Genomic DNA, 20,587 nt, shown 5'->3' on the forward strand with positions numbered 1-20,587 from the left:
TCCATAATATTATAAATCTACAGTTTATTGCTGGTCTGTGGTTTTACAGTGCTGTAATCTTTAAAGATTTCACATTATTATAAGGAGATCTTAAAGGGTGCCATACTGTGAAAATCACAGCTTCAGTGAGACATCAATAAGAAAAAGTGGAATTTCATAGATATTGTTAATAATAGTTGTTCATATTAAAATATGTATGAACTTAATACATGACCTAGACTATTTATTTAGCAAAAATCCTGTCATTTGAAAAAATATTACATGAATTTTATTCAAATTTGTTGCTGCTCCCATTGATCTCAGTGTGCTCTCTTCCACACTGAACATCTGTAAATACTTCAGAAACAGACTTCACATATTAACTGATGGATGTCACTTTAAGTGAAGTTAATGGATTTGCTATGGATTCTGTGGACTAGCATCAGTTTGTCCAGACTGTAAATCTGTGGGAAATCAGGGCAGAAATCATGCAGTGTACTCCAGCCTTAAGAGAATATGGCCGTTTCTGTTTTTGTGATTGACTTTGCACCTTCAAAAATATATATTTTTACAATTATTCTTTAAAAATTTTACTATAACCAAGAATTGTTAATAAACCTGACGTGGGTTTAATGTGAACAGGGCTGTGCTTAAAGAACACAGAAATGCACCATTAAACACAGCCAGACTTTATGAATTTAATTATGTATATCTTAATTGAAATGCTTTTGTCATTTAAAATAAAATTAAATATTTTTGTGTGAGAGATTCATATTTTATTTTAACACAAATTTTTGTACTGAAACCAATATCTTGTGCACTAAAAATGTCTCAATGTAGATTTTAGTGAGCTTAATAGGTACGTATGCTATATTTATATATAATATAAATTATATAAATATAAATATATACACGTAAATACATGTAAATATTTCCAACATATATATTGTATGTGTGTGTATTTATATATACATAATAAATATTCACAATTCACACACATATGTGACCTTGGAGCACAAAACCAGTCTTAAGTGTCAATTTTTCAATATTGAGATTTATGCATCATCTGAATCTGAATAAATAATCTTTCCATTGATGTATGGTTTGTTATGATAGGACAATATTTGTCTGAGATACAACTATTAGAAAATCTGGAATCTGAGGGAGCAAAAAAATCTAAATATTGAGAAAATCTCCTTTAAAGTTGTTCAAATGAAGTTCTTAGCAATGCATATTACTAATCAAAAATTAAGTTTTGATATATTTACGCTAGGAAATTTACTAAATATCTTGATGGAACATGATCTTAATATCCTAATGATTTTTGGCATAAAAGAGAAATGTATAATTTTGATCCATACAATGTATTGTTGTCTATTGCTACAAATATACCTGTGCTACTGATGACTGCTTTTGTGCTGCAGAGACACATATATTAAATATTATTGTTTTTTTCATTAGTATTAATTGGGGTGGCAGACATATAAAATAAATTAAATAAAATTGTCACAAAACATGAATAAACATGAAAAATTATTTAGTTTTTTCTGTCATTACATTTGCATTGTATTTGTTGATCAGATGCTTTGATCAGATGAGGAGTGCGTCTGGTGTTGTTTGAGCTTCTCCTCCTCCGTGTTTTCAGGTTAAATGTTCACCTGCAGTGTAATAATAACAGCGAGGTGTTTTATTTTCGTCTGTTTCCTGCTGCTTTGTGAGCGTTTGTTTGAGTCGTTCTGCAGTGTTCGCTCCTGCTGCTGCTCGCTGACCTACTTTAACTTTATAAATGTGAGACGGATACCTGTGAAGTTCTGCATCACTACAGCAGATAGTGACTGCTTGCTAGCGCTGTTCAGCTCCATCTCTAGTGCTGATAGTGAGAGCAGAAGATCACAGAGAACAGCCTAGCAGTGTGTGTGTTTAATCTACTGATGTTACTGCAGCAGAAACATGAGTTTAATCCACACAGACATGTTTGGACTGCTTATGTGAATGATGGACTTAAAGATGTATCCACACACACACACACACACACACACTCATCATTATAAGTCTCTCCTGTCGTTCCTGGGCTCGTAATCCTCTGTAAATCTGTTTTTTTCTCCTGCAGGTTTGCGACTCGAGAGCCTGACGGTCTGCTGCTGTATAACGGACGCTTCAACCAGAAACACGACTTCATCGCTCTGGAGATCGTTAACGAACAGATCCAGCTCACGTTCTCCGCAGGTAAACGAACCGAGCGACGCACATCAGAACCATTCATGTGAGCAAATGCAGTAAAAGCTCAATGCGAATTATCAGCCGATTCACTCGTCACAGTGCTCAAATAACGAAGCTGACGCCATTGGCCCAGATGTCACATGACCCAGAAGCTCGTACTTAATGTGTGTCAGTTGAACTAAGAATCTGCTCATGAGCGTGTGTGTGTGTGTGTGTGTGTGTGTGTGTGTGTGTGTAATTCACCACATGATCTGTTGATCTCTGCAGGAGAGACGAAGACGATGGTGTCGCCCTTCATCGCCGGCGGAGTGAGTGACGGCCGTTGGCACACGGCACAAGTGCACTACTACAACAAGGTGAGTCCACAGGATGTGACATCACAGCCGCGCAGGAAGTGTCTTTCAGAGTCTCAAAGGAAGGGTCTTCCTGGGTCTCGTGACTGATCTGCTGCCGCAGGGTTGCGTGAGTGAAATGTAGGACAGATTAGTTTGTGTTTGTGTGTGTGTGTGTGTGTGTGACCTCATGCATTGTGCTCGACTCCTTTAAGAAGACAGTCAACACACACACACACACACACACACAGGGGTCAGAGGACAGCAGAGACGTCACTTTCATTTGTAAATGCTTGTTCATGATGTCAGTGAATGTGATTCATCATTGCTATTTTTATTTAGCTTTTAAGTCATTGTAGTACTTAATTTATTTCAGTTTATTTCAAAGGCTTCATCTAATATATGTACATATAGTCAGACATTTATAATCAGATCAGATCACATCTGTGTGTGTGTGAGAGTGTGTGTGTGTGTGTGTGTGAGAGAGAGTCTGTGTGTGAGAGAGTCTGTGTGTGTGTGTGTGTGTGTGTGTGTGTCTGTGTGTATAAGAGTGTGAGTGATTGTGGAGTGGGTGTGGTTTACCTCATTATTTTATGACCAGTAAGCGACTCTCAGGCCCCGCCCCTGTGCTGCACTGATTGGCTCGTTCAAACTCACAGCATGTGTGACCTGCAGCAGCGGGGTCAGTCTGAGAGGGGTCGTGACCTCTGTGTGATGAGATCATTCATTAAGCCAGGCTCGTTGTGTCTGTTGGTGTTCGTTCGAGTGGAATCAGATGACAGTTTGAAGTCACTCGTCTGAACAGATAGAGATCAAGATGAAGCTCCTCACACATCTGTCTGTCTGTCTTATTTTATATTCATATAAGATTATTTTTTCCTTTTTTTTTTTTTAAATAAATATTAACTACTTTAAAATGTATATTTATTTAGAATTAATTTTTATATATATTTGACAGCTTTAAATTATTTATTGGAATTACACTTTCAGTTCAGATTATAATAATATAATATAATATAGGTGATTATATGTGTCCCTGCAGCACAAAAGCAGTCATGAGTAACACAGGTATATTTGTAGCAATAGCCAACAATACATTGTATGGATCAAAATTATACATTTCTCTTTTATGACAAAAATCATTAGGATATTAAGATCATGTTCCATGAAGATATTTAGTAATTTCCTACCATAAATATATCAAAACTTCATTTTTGATTAGTAATATGCATTGCTAAGAACTTAATTTGAACAACTTTAAAGGAGATTTTCTCAATATTTAGATTTTTTTGCTCCCTCAGATTCCAGATTTTCAAATAGTTGTATCTCAGACAAATATTGTCCTATCATAACAAACCATACATCAATGGAAAGATTATTTATTCAGCCTTCAGATGATGTATAAATTTCAGAAAATTGACCCTTATGACTGGTTTTGGGGTCCAGGGTCACATATAATATAATATACCTAAACGATTATATATTATTCACAAGATGCCAGTCAGATAAAAATACACCAGAAATGAAGATGAAGCTCATCACTGTCTGTCTGTGATGTATTTTCATGGTTGTGTTTGATGCCGCTGTTCTCTGATTGTCCCGTCTCTCTCTCTCTCTCTCAGCCTGTCCTGAACCGTGCAGGTCTCCCTCAGGGCCCATCCGATCAGAAGGTCGTGGTGGTGACTGTGGACAACTGCGACAGTTCGGTGGCGCTGCGCTTCGGTCACATGATTGGAAACTACTCCTGTTCCGCCCAGGGCAGCCAATCAGGATCCAAGAAGTAAGAGAGCGAGTCTGACGAACGCTAATCGCCAGTAATAGTGTGACTGTGTAATGTTGCGTTGTTTTGCGGCAGGTCTCTGGATCTGACGGGACCACTGCTGCTGGGCGGCGTTCCCAAACTCCCCGAGGAGTTTCCCGTTCAGAACCGCCAGTTCATCGGCTGCATGAAGGACCTGCGCATCGACCAGCGGCACATCGACATGGCCGGATTCATCGCTAACAACGGAACCCTAGCTGGTGATTAGTGCTACTGGATCTTAGCACTGCTTTTGACACTATTGACCACACCAGTTTTTTTAATAGACTAGAAAATGATGTTGGTATTAGTGGAAGTGCATTGGCACGGTTCAAATCGTATTTATCTGACCGCAATCAATTCATAGCAGTGAATGAAGAGGTATCATACCAATCACAAGTGCAGTATGGAGCACCTCAAGGCTCAGTACTAGGACTGTTGCTTTTCATGGTTTATATGTTACTCTTAGGAGATATCATCAGGAAACATGGTCTTAGCTTTCACTGTAATGCTGATGATACTCAACTCTATATTTTTTGTGGCCTGATGAAGCATATCAATTTGCTTCAACACGCTATTTTTCTGTTTAATACTGTAAAGCTGCTTTGACACTGACATCTGTATTGTAAAAAAGTGCTAAAAAAAAGAAACGATAATGTCGCGTTTTTCATGACAATGTTATCCTGTAACGAGTGTACGATGTGTTTTCCTAGGATGCTCTGCGAAGCGTCATTTCTGCAGCACTAACCCGTGTCTGAACGGCGGCAGCTGCGTCGATCTGTGGGGTTCGTTCCGATGTGACTGTCCGCTGGGATTCGGAGGACGGAACTGCGAGAAAGGTGAGCGAGCCTCACGTGAGCTGCGCGTCTGTTAGCAGCGGATCTGTCATTAACAACACCTGTCTATCCGTCTGTCCGCAGTGATGCCCAACCCGCTGCGTTTCCATGGTAACAGCCTGTTGTCGTGGCGGGATCTGGCTGCTATGGTAACGGTTCCGTGGCACCTGGAGTTCATGTTCCGCACGCGACAGCCGACGGCGATGCTGATTCAAATCAGTTCAGCGCAACAGCATAACCTCACCATACAGGTGCAGTTAAAACACATATCTACACTGTTTTTACAAATGATGACGCCGCTAAACGGAGGCTTCGTCAGCTTCAACTCTGTTCTGGATACAATTACGCCACCAACATATGGTTAGTTAGGTACACACACACACAGATATAAAACACACAGATATAAAACACACAGATATAAAACACACAGTTGAGCAGCTTCAGCAGCAGGTGCACTGACTGATTTTTGTATGTGTCTGCAGCTCCACCTGCTGGCTATATGTGATATGACACCTTACACACAGTAAACCAGGCAGTTTTTATTAGATTTGAAAAACACCATAAATGTGACAGGTTTTTTTTTGTTCTATGTATTTCCTATTGAAATTTGGAGTGGGATATTGATAAGTTGATGATGCATTTAATATTTTATATGAATATATTATACTCTCATGTGTATGATTCATCGTAGAGCGTGTTTGACTGGACAGGTGTTTGTGTAGTGTGTGATGATGTCATCTGTGTTTTTTTGGTCTGTAAATGATGGCCGTCACTGTGTGTGTATGTATGTGTGTGTGTGTGTGTGTGTGTGTGTGTCAGCTGAGGGAGGGTTACGTGTTGACGTCGGTCCAGCGCAGCGAGGACTCCACCGTGTCTCGTGTTGATGATGTCACAGTGAGTGACGGCCAATGGCATCACCTATTGCTGGAGCTCCGAGGCCCATCGACGGGCGGCATAACGGCGGCACTGAGCCTCGACCACGGCCTGTACACGGTCAGACATAATACAGCTGACCTCATCTTAAAATATTGTTACATTTATTATTTTATAGTTTAATACAATTCAAATGTTTTTTAATTTGAATTTATTTACCTATTTAACGTAGATGTAACGTGTGTGTGTGTGTGTGTGTGTGTGTGTGTGTGTGTAGTCTTCTATGGATCTGGACTCTAAGCTGAAGGGTGTTAAACTGAAGACTGTGAGTGTCGGCGGAATCAAAGACGGCAGGAATAAAGTCATCAGTGGATTTAGAGGATGTGTTCAGGTGATCATCTGACACACACACACATGAGCATTACAATCACACACACACACACACACACACACACACACACATGATCATTACAATCACACACACACACACACATGATCATTACAAACACACACACACACACACACACAAATGATTACAATCACACACACACTCACACTCACATACGTGCACACACACACACTCTCTCTCTCACACACACTCTCTCACACACACACACACACACACACACTCACATTCACACACACACACACACTCTCTCTCTCACACACACTCTCTCACACACACACACACACACACACTCACATACGCACACACACACTCTCTCTCACACACACACACACACACACACGCACACACACACTCACTCTCTCTCACACACACACACACACACACGCACACACACACACGCACACACTCACTCTCTCACACACACACACACACACACACACACTCTCACTCTCTCACACACACACACACACATCATCACATGTGATTGTCCGCAGGGTTTGCGTCTGGGTGGCTCCGCCTCAGCTCCCGTGTTTCCCAGCATGCATCAGGCTGATGTGGTGAACGTGGAGTCGGGCTGCAGTCTGCCGAACCCCTGCGGCTCGAACCCCTGTCCGGCTCACAGCGACTGCAGCAACAACTGGGACACACATTTCTGCAGATGCCACAGCGGTCAGTCCAATTCCAACGCTTATTCACTTCTGTGTTTTGTTTTTATATTTTCTGTTTTTATTTAAATTGTAGTTAGTTGTATTATTTATTTAATTTAAATATTTATTTAGCATTCTTGTGCGTTTTTGTATTGTTAACATATGACAACAGGTTACTATGGCAACAACTGCAGTGACGCCTGCGCGCTGAACCCCTGCGAGCACCAATCAGCATGCAGCAGGAAGTCAAGCTCCGCCCACGGATACACGTGTACCTGTCCCAGCAGCTACTTCGGCCAGTACTGCGAGAAAAAGTACGAGAATTTCCTGATGCATGCAGAGATTCAGGACGCTGTGATGACGTGTGTGCTAACATGAGTGTGTGTGTGTGTGTGTTCAGGACGGATCTGCCGTGTCCCCGTGGATGGTGGGGGGATAAGTCATGTGGTCCGTGTAACTGTGACATGGCTAAAGGATTCGACGCCGACTGTAACAAGACCAGCGGCGCGTGTCGCTGCAAGGTATGATCAAACTCCATCACTGTGTCTTTAGTTACTGTTTTTAGGTTTGACGATGTTTATTAAATCAATTATTTATATTTGTGTTTTTTTATTAAATTGTATATTTTTTATTATAATATTTAGATTAGATATTGCTTAATAAACTATTATTTATTTAGATTTATGTTTTACTTTTGTTGTTTAATAAATTGTATAATATTTCATTATATTATTGTAAACAATATACAATTAAATTTAAGAAAACGTCTGATAAACAGCCTGCGTGCTTCAAACGTCACACGCTATGCAAAAGTTTTTAAAATACATTTTTGATATTTTTGGAGCTTTGGTGTTGCCGATTATTCTATTTTAATTTTTATGTTTAATAAACTGTTACATTTATATTATATTGTTGTTTTTTTAGTATTAACTTTTTATTATTCTATTTTAATTTTATATTTCTTTAAAAATATTTTTCTATTTTAATATTATTTAATAAATTATAACAATATATTGTTTTTATATTGTTATTAAACATAAAAATAAAATAAAATAAAAATGTAACAGAATAACAAAAAGTTTTATTATATATACTTTTATATTGTTTTAAAACATTTTAAACTTCACTAAATTTTAATTAAAAAAATATCTATCCTATTTAATTTTGATATGTTTTAAGTTATAAAAAAACATTATATTATATATATAGTTTCTTTTTATAAATATTTTTTAATTAATTTTATTTGTTCAGTTATTTATTTTTTATTTTGTTTAGAATATTTTATAATCTATTATTTTTATTATATTATTAAATATTTATATTTTAATGCTAGCAAGTCCAAAAGTCATCCAGTTTTTTCCCCCAAAAAAGCTGAAAAAATTGTCATCACGTTACTCAAATCCCACCAGACTGCAGTTGGACATTGATCTTGTTTCTGTGGTCAGGACAATCACTTCCGGCCGGCGGCGAGCGCGGCGTGTCTGCTGTGTGACTGCTATGCCGTGGGCTCGTTCTCGCGCGCCTGTGACCGGGACAGCGGTCAGTGTCCGTGTAAACCGGGCGTCATCGGGCGGCAGTGTGACCGCTGTGATAACCCCTTCGCTGAGGTCTCGTCCAGCGGCTGTGAAGGTCAGACTCTCAAACATACGCTCATCATGCTGTCATGTATGTCCCATGACCCCTCTGTAACGTGTGTGTGTGTGTGTGTGTTCAGTGATCTACGACAGCTGTCCGCAGGCCATCGAAGCAGGAATCTGGTGGCCACGGACCAAGTTCGGTTTACCGGCGGCCGTCTCGTGTCCGAAAGGATCCATTGGTACCAAACAAATATTTCACATTCACAATGTTATTTTAACATCATTATTACATGAAACATGGTCATTTTATCAGATTAAATGTGCTGTGTGACTTTACCATGGTAAATAGATAGGGTAACACTTTATTTTATGGTGACCTTGTTACACGTTACATGTACTTTACTATTATAACAACAAAAAATTATGCATAATTACATGCAAGTAACCCTAAACCAAACCCTAACTGTGCGTTCACACCGCCGGCGGCGAGAGCGTCAAAGCGGCCGGAAGTCATTCATTTTCAATGAGAGCCGGCGGCGAGCTCCGGCGAGAGCGGCGCGGCGAGTCTTGGGCGGTGAGAGCGTCGAGGAGAGTTGAAATCAGGTCAACTTTATGGTAATGAGCTATGACGCGGTTGGGCGGCAACCAATCGGAATGTAGAAGTCCTCCGCTTGAGAGGGTTCCAGAGAACGCAGTTCTGTAAACTTTGGTTCCGACCACATTAGTTCCCATGCAAAATGGAAGAGAGATTAGTTATTGCTGTGGCGGGTTTCCCGATAATATTTGACGTGTCCCTGTTTGTGTACAGGGAGATAAATAAATAAAAATGATAGGGTACATTTTCCCGCTACAACGTTTGTTTTTCAGCGGGAATGCAATTTATTTGCTCAAAACAACACCGATTTGACCAATTACATTAAGGCTACACTTCAATCTGGACAGTTTGTAATGTAGGCTGCACACAAATTAATGTTAATTAAAGACCAAGGCTAGTAAATGTCTCCTATAATGTTGAAATTAGACTAGCACTTAACCATGAACACAAATCCACACCACACAAATGGCTTTTCATTGGCTCAACGTACTTGTTTCTTTTGCGGCTCCTTTAAATACAAGACGAGCATACGATCTACGTCAGAGCGTCAGCGCGTCCACGAATCTTTTCTACAGCGTCTCAGTCAGGGCGGCCAGGGCGAATTTTGACGCTCTCGACGCCGGCGGTGTGAACGCACAGTAATCCTAACCATAACCATATAGTAAGTACATGTAGTTATTTAATATTACTCCGTACTTAAATGTATAATTACACTGTAACAAGGACACCTTAAAATAAAGTGTAACCGAAGATAGATGCACTTACAATTACATATTAGCATTTTAAATCTTCGTATCACGTGTTAGTTACTGTGTTTAATGGTGGATTATGTAAATGGATTAAATAATCCACTTGAAAATCAAGAAATATCAGTATTTCTTATATATTAAGTACAATATTTCTAGATATTTATTTGAAGCTTTACACTAGATCTACATTAAACATTAAAAGTACAAAACACTAATGTACTCTAGCTAACCCCCCCCCCCCCCCCCCCCCCCCCGTTTTATTCAAACTTTAAATTAAATTATCATTTACTTTGTGTTACAAATATTGGAGTGGCATTGTATTTGTTTGCAGGAACTGCATTTATAAACTTGTTTTCCATTTAATTATTATTAGTTAAGCAAATTCAGTGCGATTTTTGAGTTTCAGTTTAGCACAACCTGCTAGAAGACTTTTAACTCCAGAAATATTGTTCAGAGTGAAATATTTGTAGATTTTGTTGACTTTGTCTTTCACACCAGATTTACATGAAACAATAAAATTCCAAAACTACTAATGCTAGCTACAAAAAAGTATTGTTTTTTGTTTTTTATTTAATTTGCATTAAAAAGTAGTTTTAATGGCTTCGTATCTGTATGCCGTAACTGCAAATCATTATCATTATTCATTACAATAATTTATAATTTAAATTTAGAGCCTTTTTAGTTTTTGAATTATAATTGGTTAAGTAAATCCAGCAAGACTTCTGAATATCATTTTAGCAAAATCTGCTTGAAAACTGAAAAAAATTCAAAATACATTTGTAGATCTACACGAAAAAATACACCTATAAACTACTAAAGCTATCTACAAAAAGGTATTTGTTTTTTATGCTATTTAGGTAATAAATTTTTTACGTACTATTTTAATAGAATTACGTTTGTGAGCAGGAACTTCAAATTTCGTTTTTTAAAATTTTATTTAATATAGTTTTACATTTACTTAATATTTTAATTGCATTGTATTTGTGCGCAGGAACTGTGATCCGTCACTGCGACGAGCACAAGGGCTGGCTGTCGCCGAACCTCTTCAATTGCACGTCTGCGAGCTTCAGTAAACTCAAGACACTGGTGAGAATCTCACGCAAACCTCTCGCGATATAGCGTGATCCGCGCATCCTCACGTCTGTTTTCATGTCTGCAGGCGGAGCGTTTGGCGCGTAATGCGTCTCTGATGGATTCCGGTAACGTCCAGCAGACGGCGGCGCTGCTGTGTAACGCAACGAAAAACGTGAGACAGTTCTACGGCAGCGACGTGAAGATCGCGTATCACCTGACGCGCGCCATACTGCAGCACGAGAGCAGCCAGCAGGGCTTCAACCTCACCGCCACGCAGGACGTCTTGTTTAACGAGGTACGCGCGCATAGCTCCAGCGCTAACATGCTAAGATTTATTTCAGTTACCTCATAATTTAAATAACGCAAAAATAATGCATTATGCATCATCAGTTATTTTTATTAGGAATACTAGTTCACATTTTAAAAGTAACGAATAGTTACAGATATTAGTGTTAAAACTGTGTTTAATGGTGGATTATGTAAATTAATGAAATAATCCACTTGAAAATCAAGAAATATCAGTATTTCTTATGTCTTAACTCAAAAAATAACGCATTATGAGTCATTGGTTATTTTTATTAGGAATAATAGTTCACATTTTAAAAGTAACAAATTACGAACAGTTACAAACTAAAAGTAGTAATGCGACTAACTAAAATTTTAAGCTTAGTCAAAATCTTTCTCTTATATGTAGCAATAAAAAGTCCATTATAATGCATTATTTCTAAATTGTTCAGCGCATTATTAAATGTTTTTATAAATTTGTTGTTACCTCATTTAAATAACGCACAAATTAACGCATAATACGTACGTAACCTAGTGAAAAATAAATATACTAAAATCTATTTGAAATACTTTTGTTTCATGCTAAGTCTATAACAAACACATTTACATATTTATATGCGTAATAAAAATACCCTGTAAAATACCCTAAACTGGTATACTTAACGTCTGCTAAATTGGAACAACTAATTTTGTAATTAATGCACTTTAATTATGCTAAAGTACAACTAAAGGTACACTTAAGTATATTTGATTGTGCTAAAGTGGAACTATCGCAAGTATTCTTCAGGTACACTTTTTAATATCTTACATTTAAAGACCGATATTATTTAAAGATCATACAATCCTTGTCAATAGTGACATTAAACCACATTTTAGTCTTAATATTAAGAAATGTGCATTGTGAGTACTCCAAATAAAGTTTAATTAGAATTGTTATATCGGTACGTCTCGAGCGATATATCAGTAAATATGGTAATAGACTTTAACTATATTTAGTATGAAATAAACATATTTATTTCATTATATGGGTAGTTAATTTTATTAGGAATTATATTTTGCATTGTAAAAGTAACGATTTTTAAGTAGTTACGTACTAAAAGTAGTGATGCAACTAACTGTTTTTAGCTTTGTAAAAAGTTCTCTCATATGTAGCATTTAGACATCTGACTAATTTTAGTAAACAATATAATTACTAATTATAATAATTTATTATGATTTAAATTTAATTTAATTAATTCTAATTCTATTCTTTTTAAAAATTGCCCCTTTTAGACTTGCACTCTATTCATTTACTAACTGCTTGTTTTCTTTAAAAAATACTCTATTCTCTAAAAATGCTCTGCTTCTTCTATTCTGTTTTCTTTTTTTTATTATATAATTTAAAATAAAAACCCTTGCTCCGTGTACTGCGTTGAGCTGAGACTTGTCATAGACTTGCGTATCATTGCTCTTCTGTTGGTTCTGATTGCTTCTATTGTCCTCGTTTGTAAGTCACTTTGGATAAAAGCATCTGCTAAATGACTAAATGTATTATGTATGTAAATGTATAAATTAGTGCTGTCAAACGATTAATCGTGATTAATCGCATCCAAAATAAAAGTTTTTGTTTACATAATATATGTATGTGTGCTGTGTATATTTATTATGTATATATAAAGATACACACATGCAGTATATATTTTGAAAATATTTACATGTATATATTTATATTCACATAATTTATATTATAAATAAATATATTTAATATATAAATAAATTTTTTTTCTTAAATATATACTACATGTGTGTATCTTTATATATACATAATAAATATACACAGCACATAAACATATATTATGTAAACAAAAACTTTTATTTTGGATGCGATTAATCGCGATTAATCGTTTGACAGTACTAGTGTAAATGATCATTTATAACCTTTTATTAACTGTAAATCCACTTTAAAAATCAAGAGAAATGGGAATATTTGTAGATTTTATTTGAACTTTCACACCAAATTCACATAAAATAATTAATTTTTATTAGAAATACTAGATGCATTTTTAAAAGTAACGAAGTAGTTACGAACTAAAAGTAGTTCCCAATTTCTTACTTTGTGATTGTTTGCTGTGGCAGCACCTGATGCTCGTGGGCAGCGCTATACTGTCGGCAGAAATGCGTGGACACTGGGAGCTCATCCAGCAGACGGAGGGCGGCACGGCCACACTGCTGCGACAGTTCGAGGAGTATACGAACACGCTCGCGCAAAACATGAGGAAGACCTACCTGAGCCCCTTCACCATCGTCACGCCCAACATCGGTCTGTTGTTTCACTCCTTCACTGATTAATATGCACACATCCTCCATCCTTACAAAAATGGACGAACAAAATGATTGACATGCCAAGAGTGTTTCTGATTGGCCAAAGATCTGCAGGCCACACCCATAACCTCTTTGGTCCGTGATAGTGACGCATGTGATTTATCACATCACAACATTTCATTGAAATCTGTTAAGGTAGTAGTGACATTTTATCTATGATACCCCCCCCCCCACACACACACACACACACATTTACATTTCCATATAGTTTTTGTTTTATGGTCTTATTTTTCTCTTTTCAAAATGTATTATAATTTATTATTATATTAATTGTCATTATTAACGTTATTAATAATGATTGATATTAATTCTAATACTTTGTGTTCTCAGTTGACAAAAAAATTGTTAATTTAATAAAATCCAACAAGTTATAAAGAAAGTGAATCCAATAAAAAAACAATTATTTTTTTATTATTTATGTAGTTCTGTAAATCCAGCAAAGTTTCAGATTGGCAAAATCTGCTGGAAAAATTTTAAATTATATAATCTTTTTATGTAATATTTTATTTCAATTATAATTTAAATTTAAGTTGTTTATATAATTTTTTATGTTAGTTTTTATTTATTAAAGATCTTTTAGTTTCAAATTGTTTTAGTATTTGTATATTTTACGTGAACTTTTACATTTATCTACACAAAACAATATGATAAATCTATAAACTACTGAAGTTAGCTACAAAGAAGTATAATTTTAATTGTTTAATTGCATTTAGTTAGTTGCTTTGTGTTAGTTGTTTTATTTTGGTTTACAAATATGTTTTAAATCTGTATTATTCTAGTCATCTCCATCGATCGTTTGGAGAAGATGAATTTCGCCGGCGCTAAACTGCCGCGTTACGAGTCCCTTCGCGGGCCGCGCCCACTTGACCTGGAGACGGCTGTCACTCTTCCCGACTCGGTCTTCATCCCCGCCCCCGAGGGCAAAGGTCAGCGGCAACACAGCGAGCCAATCGCAGAGTCCGGCAGAAACTACACGGCCAATCGGAAGAAACGACACCCGGACGAGCGCGAGCAGGACGCCATCGCCAGTGTCATCATCTTCCACAGCCTAGCGGCGCTGCTGCCCGAGCGATACGACACCGACAAGAGAAGCCTCAGGTGAGACCAGACAAGACCAAACTAGACCAGACCAGACCAAACTAGACCAGACTGGACCAGACTAGGCTAGACCAGACTAGACTAGACCAGACTAAACTACACCAGACCAAACTACACCAGACTAAACTAGACCAGACTAGGCTACACCAGACCAGACTAAACTAGACCAGACCAGATTAGGCTAGACCAGACCAGACTAGACTAGACCAGACCAGACCAGACCACACTAGGCTAGGCTAGACCAGTCCAGATTAGGCTACACCAGACTAGACTAGACCAGACAAGCCAGGCTAGACCAGACTAGACTAGACTAAAACAGACTAGACTAGACTAGACCAGACCAGATCAGGCTACACCAGACTAGACTAGACCAGACCAGACTAGGCTACACCAGACCAGACCAGACATTCACAGAGTCACTGATTGATCTAACTCTGTGTGTGTGTTCAGGGTTCCCAAGCGTCCGGTCATCAACACTCCTGTGGTCAGTATAACGGTTCATGATAACGAGGAGCTGCTGCAGCACACGCTGGATAAACCCATCACAGTGCAGTTCCGCCTAGTGGCCACCGAAGAGCGCTCTAAACCCATCTGTGTGTTCTGGAACCACTCCATAGTGTAAGTACACACTCATACGTGTGTAGTGTAGATATGAGCAGGTGTTTGTGAGTGAACTTGTGTTGTGTTGTGTGTCTATACAGCCCTGGTGGTCCGGGAGGCTGGTCTTCTAAGGGTTGTGAGGTGGTCTTCAGGAACAGCACACACATCAGCTGCCAGTGTTACCACATGACCAGCTTCGCTGTGCTCATGGACATCTCACGCCGAGAGGTGACCTAACCCAACACTAACCTGATCAGACATTAGTTGCATACTTCAGTGGTTGCACTACCTAGCAACCACTGAAAATGTACTAGTGATTTTTTTACACATAGCAATGCTCTAGCAACCACCCATAAAATCCTACCAGCAATCACTCAGAACTAGGGGTGTAGCGGTACACAAACATGACGGTTCGGGGCGTACCTCGGCTTTGATGTCACGGTTCGGTATGGTTTCGGTTAGGAATGCAACGATACCATTTTTTCAGAACCGATCCGATCCGATCCTGAAAATTCTGAGTATCTGCCGATACCGATCCAATCCGATACCAGCGCAGTTTTTTTTTAATCAATATAGAAATTCATAATTTTAATGAAAAATAACAAATGAAAAAATATGTAATCATAATCTATGACAAAAATACTATTATAGACTTGGTTTATAATACAGCAAAAGATACTCTAGAAAAATCATGGGTGCACAATAATTTTATAAAACCTAGTGAAACATTTTTATTTATAAATAAAAGTGAATAAGTGTAGGACTAAATCTGGTGAAATTATACACATTGCTCTTTGAATTGTTGTAAAATACATTTATGAAAAAACAAGCAAAGTAATGAAGGCAGCAACATATGATAGATAGGACAGAACAAGAAAGACTGTTAATAATCATTCATTGCGCAAAAGTATTATAAGTAAGGCTCCAATATAGAGCAGCAGAAAGCGCTTGTGCATCCCGTGCTCTGAATGATGCTCTTGAAGCGACACGGAGTCACAGCGCAGCTCTCTGAGTCCACATAGAAACATTCAAAGTACAAAGGGAAGGGATATTGATGCGTAGTGTATTAAATCTGTGCTTACGTTTATTAATTCTTTTCTTTTAACAGTTTTAAACCTCAGTAACTGTGTGCTCTTGAAGAGAGTTTGACTGTAGAAACCGAACGAGACACGCATGCTGAATGGAGGATCGGAGAGAAGAGTTTACCTGAACTTGAGTTTAAAGACTTAAATATTCATCTGTACCTCAGATTAAACTATGGAACAGCTTCAGAACACTTGAAATATAGTGCACGGAAACTTTATGCTGCTTTCTAATGTTTTTGTGCTTTCGTGGGGTTTAACAATAACACAGAATAGTATACGCACAATACCGGATTTGGATCGGGCTCGTCTGACCGATACCCGATAATGAGAAAATGACCGTATCGGAGCCGATACCGATCCTGAGTATCGGATCGATGCATCCCTAGTTTCGGTACAGCAGGAGGAAAAAATACTGTATATTGATTTACACAGTGGCTGTCATGACTGGTTTCATAAGAGATTTAAACATTCACTGAATAATTAATACATAATTTCTCTAGCTGTGGACACTGATGACTTGCCTGAGGTAAATGAAATGCTACGTGATGTTTACAAGCTGTTTTATTGACGTCTTTCTGCGGTTGAAATGCTGATTGAACGATTACGTGAGGCGTCAGATGTTCATTCATGTTTATTTCACATTAAAACTAGTAGTAAAGAGGAAGGATGATCCCACTGCTGTTTGAACTGAGGTGTTTATACAGCGATTATTGTTTGAATTTCCTGATGAGACTTTATTATCAAAAGTAGCAGTATAAAACTGAAAGTTTCCAATGAAGTTTCACTCATGCAATGGTTAAAACAATTCTGTATTTGTTCGATACACATGCGGTACGAAAATGTTCCGTACGAACACGTGTACCGTAAACACCCCTACTCAGAACTAACCTTGTCAAATCCGGTGACTAGTTCTTCCTCTGAAAATGAGTTTATCTCTTCTGTCGAGTCAGGCATCAGCTACTTCCTGTTTACATTTCAGGTACTTCCTGGTCTAGACTTCTTGTATCCTTTGAGTCAGATCCCAGAGTTTGGGTTCATTTCAAAACTTTATTTGGTGGTGAAGAACCACGTATTTCCGGCCCAGAACCACCGGACATGAGAGCAGTTTGACGGAAAAGACACTTAGTATCCCGACATAAATGCTTGTGTAAAGTCATTCAGTCAGATCAGAGAAATCACATCATTATTTTAGTGTTAATACGCCGCAAACAGTCTGTCTGAGGCTGAAAAGATCTTGATCCTGATTTGGATCCCCAGCCGAACCCCTACAGGCGGCTTTAGCGTCTAAAGGTGGCCAGCCGAAGAATACGTTTTGCTTAAATAAAGCAAGAAGCCGTGGTTTACAGTGAATTTATAAGAGCTAAGGGGCGTTATAACCCCCCATGGCTTCACATATAGCAAGGTTTCACAAACTAAAACAAAGCAAATGAAATGTAATGATTTTAAATAAAAACATTCTTCCGCCAAACAATGTAGTTCCTCAAAAATGGTTGTGGTTGCAAAAAAGTGTTTTCTGAGCAACACACAGGAACAAAGAGGTGTGTGTTTGTAGAGTAATTTACAACAGCTTCGAACATGGCTCAACCAATCAGAATCAAGGACCGGAACTATCCTTTTTATAAGTCTGAATAAACGTGTTTCTGCTTCAGAATGGAGAGATCCTGCCGGTGAAGCTGGTCACATGGAGTTCAGTGGGTGTGACGCTAGGCTTCCTCTTCCTCACCATCGTCTTCCTCACCTGTCTGCGGGCGGCGAGCAGCAACAAGACCAGCATCGTCAGCAACGGTGCGGCCGCGCTCTTCATCGCGCACCTCGTCTTCATCCTGGGCATCAATCAGGCCGATAACCCGGTAACGCCCACTTCCTTTCTGTATTTTTAGAAAGTTGGAGCGTCGTGGTTTTCACTCGTTTCACTACCGCTCCATCACAAGCACAATTCACACCAATAATAAACCTGCAAGGATTTACATGTTGAACATATTTAGCTAGCTTGATATAGATGGATCTCTCAAGTCAGAAAGAATGTGAAGGTTATGATTAGGGCTGCGATGATAAATCAGTGCAGAATCGATTCGTGGCTTGATTCTGAGGTTATTGGAATGCATCGCGATCCTCTCTGGAATGGATTCTGAGCTTAGATTTTAACAGGAGATACTCTAGTTTTTATTCGCACACTCAAATGCTCATGTAATTTCACCTCGGCTCAGAATGCTTTAATGACGTGAGATTAATGTGAACACAGCCCACTGTCAACACCCTTGTAATTCGCTTCAACCTTTTTGAATTTTATGAATGATTATTTTAGGTTTAAGTGTGCGTAAGGATTTGGAAACGGGCAGAGTACGGCGGTTTCTAAAAATTAAGCTCAGAATCGACTCCAGAAAGAATCGCCATGCATTCGGAAAATCTCAGAATCGATGCGGAATCATTTCACGATTTTATTTTCCCAGCCCAAGTTATGATGACGTGAATGGACATGAGTGAGAAATTATAGTTTTCAAGGAATTTATTTGTTCCTTCTAGATACTGAATATTTTCGAGTGAAAGCGTGATTTAAACGGGTACATCGCTCTCTCAGTAGTGCATTCAAACAAATGTAATCTTACAGTGCTACTTCATCTGTATCCAGTTTTGAATGAGGAGAAATCTGTACTAAACGCAGCGATCTGTAGATAAAATATCGGACGAATACATGTTATTTTCATCCTTCACAAACAAACTTTGCACTGCAGAAAGCAGCAATGGTACCTTTTATGCTGACAGCCGTGTAATAAGCTTGGCATGAGGTAGGAGCAAAGTTTGCACACTAGTGTTCCAGTAAAGCATTTGAAGCTACTCTCCTAGTGTTTATTTGATTTAGTGCTGGGCAACGATTAATCGCATCCAAAATAATAGTTTTTGTTTACATAATATATGTGTGTGTACTGTGTATATTTATTATGTTATATATAAACACACACACATGCATGTATATATTTAAGAAAAATGTTGTGTTTATATAATAAGTATATGTATATATAATATAAATTATATGCATATAAATAAATAGATGTAAATATTTTATAAATATATACTGTATGTGTGTGTCTTTATATATACATAATAAATATATACACTGTACACATATATTATGCAAATAAAAACTTTTATTTTGAATGCGATTAATCGTTGCCCAGCACTAGTTTTATTTTATGTTATTTTATTTCAATATGTGTCCCTGCAGCACAGAAGCAGTCATGAGTAACACAGGTATATCTGTAGCAATAGACAACAATACATTGTATGGATCAAAATTATACATTTCTCTTTTATGACAAAAATCATTAGGATATTAAGATCATGTTCCATGAAGATATTTAGTAAATTTCCTACCGTAAATATATCAAAACTTCATTTTTGATTAGTAATATGCATTGCTAAGAACTTCATTTGAACAAATTTAAAGGAGATTTTCTCAAGATTATAACCCTCAGATTCCAGATTTTCTAAATATTGTCCTATCATAACAAACCATACATCAATGGAAAGATTTATTCAGCTTTCAGATGATGCATAAATCTCAATTTTGAAAAAATTGAGCCTTATGACTGGTTTTGTGCTCCATGTATGTTATGAACAGAACTTCTGTGATATTTCTAAGCGAGGAGCAGGAAATGCTGAACCCGGAGCCGCGTGATTATTGAATGCTTGTTGCGTCCGTCTGTCTCCCTGCAGTTCCTGTGTACGGTGATGGCCATCCTGCTGCACTTCCTGTGGCTCTGCGTCTTCTCCTGGCTCTTCCTGGAGGGGCTGCATGTTTACCGCATGCTCAGCGAGCTGCGTGACATCAACTACGGCCCCATGCGCTTCTACTACCTGATTGGCTGGGGCGTGCCGGCCTTCATCACAGGTCTGGCGGTGGGACTGGACCCCGAGGGCTACGGGAACCCGGACTTCTGCTGGCTCTCGCTCTACGACACCCTCATCTGGAGTTTGGCGGGTCCCGTCGCGTTCGTGGTGTCGGTGAGTGATCGCCTCTGTTTGCACAAACTAAAGACCCTTTTCACAAGACTGTGATGATGCGTTTAAC

At 38.2% G+C, this 20,587-nt stretch overlaps 1 protein-coding gene across 1 annotated transcript in view; it reads left to right on the forward strand.

Annotated features, from left to right (window-relative positions):
- Window positions 1-20,587, forward strand: part of LOC306867900 (cadherin EGF LAG seven-pass G-type receptor 2-like) — a gene marked incomplete at its 3' end in the record, with an annotated part of 59,707 nt that overhangs the window by 30,696 nt on the left and 8,424 nt on the right. Inside the window, exons 5-25 of the mRNA XM_079413845.1 lie at window positions 2,090-2,205; window positions 2,467-2,555; window positions 4,154-4,311; window positions 4,387-4,550; window positions 5,043-5,168; window positions 5,250-5,416; window positions 5,985-6,158; window positions 6,316-6,429; window positions 6,942-7,116; window positions 7,267-7,408; window positions 7,495-7,615; window positions 8,540-8,723; window positions 8,809-8,910; window positions 11,007-11,101; window positions 11,175-11,384; window positions 13,490-13,673; window positions 14,515-14,833; window positions 15,284-15,451; window positions 15,535-15,661; window positions 18,168-18,368; window positions 20,233-20,520. Of these exons, the coding sequence (XP_079269971.1) occupies window positions 2,090-2,205; window positions 2,467-2,555; window positions 4,154-4,311; window positions 4,387-4,550; window positions 5,043-5,168; window positions 5,250-5,416; window positions 5,985-6,158; window positions 6,316-6,429; window positions 6,942-7,116; window positions 7,267-7,408; window positions 7,495-7,615; window positions 8,540-8,723; window positions 8,809-8,910; window positions 11,007-11,101; window positions 11,175-11,384; window positions 13,490-13,673; window positions 14,515-14,833; window positions 15,284-15,451; window positions 15,535-15,661; window positions 18,168-18,368; window positions 20,233-20,520 (3,424 nt within the window). The remainder of the gene's footprint in view (window positions 1-2,089; window positions 2,206-2,466; window positions 2,556-4,153; window positions 4,312-4,386; window positions 4,551-5,042; window positions 5,169-5,249; window positions 5,417-5,984; window positions 6,159-6,315; window positions 6,430-6,941; window positions 7,117-7,266; window positions 7,409-7,494; window positions 7,616-8,539; window positions 8,724-8,808; window positions 8,911-11,006; window positions 11,102-11,174; window positions 11,385-13,489; window positions 13,674-14,514; window positions 14,834-15,283; window positions 15,452-15,534; window positions 15,662-18,167; window positions 18,369-20,232; window positions 20,521-20,587) is intronic.

The sequence above is a fragment of the Barbus barbus genome (assembly GCF_936440315.1).
Source record: "Barbus barbus genome assembly, chromosome: 49".
Taxonomy (NCBI): domain Eukaryota; kingdom Metazoa; phylum Chordata; class Actinopteri; order Cypriniformes; family Cyprinidae; genus Barbus; species Barbus barbus.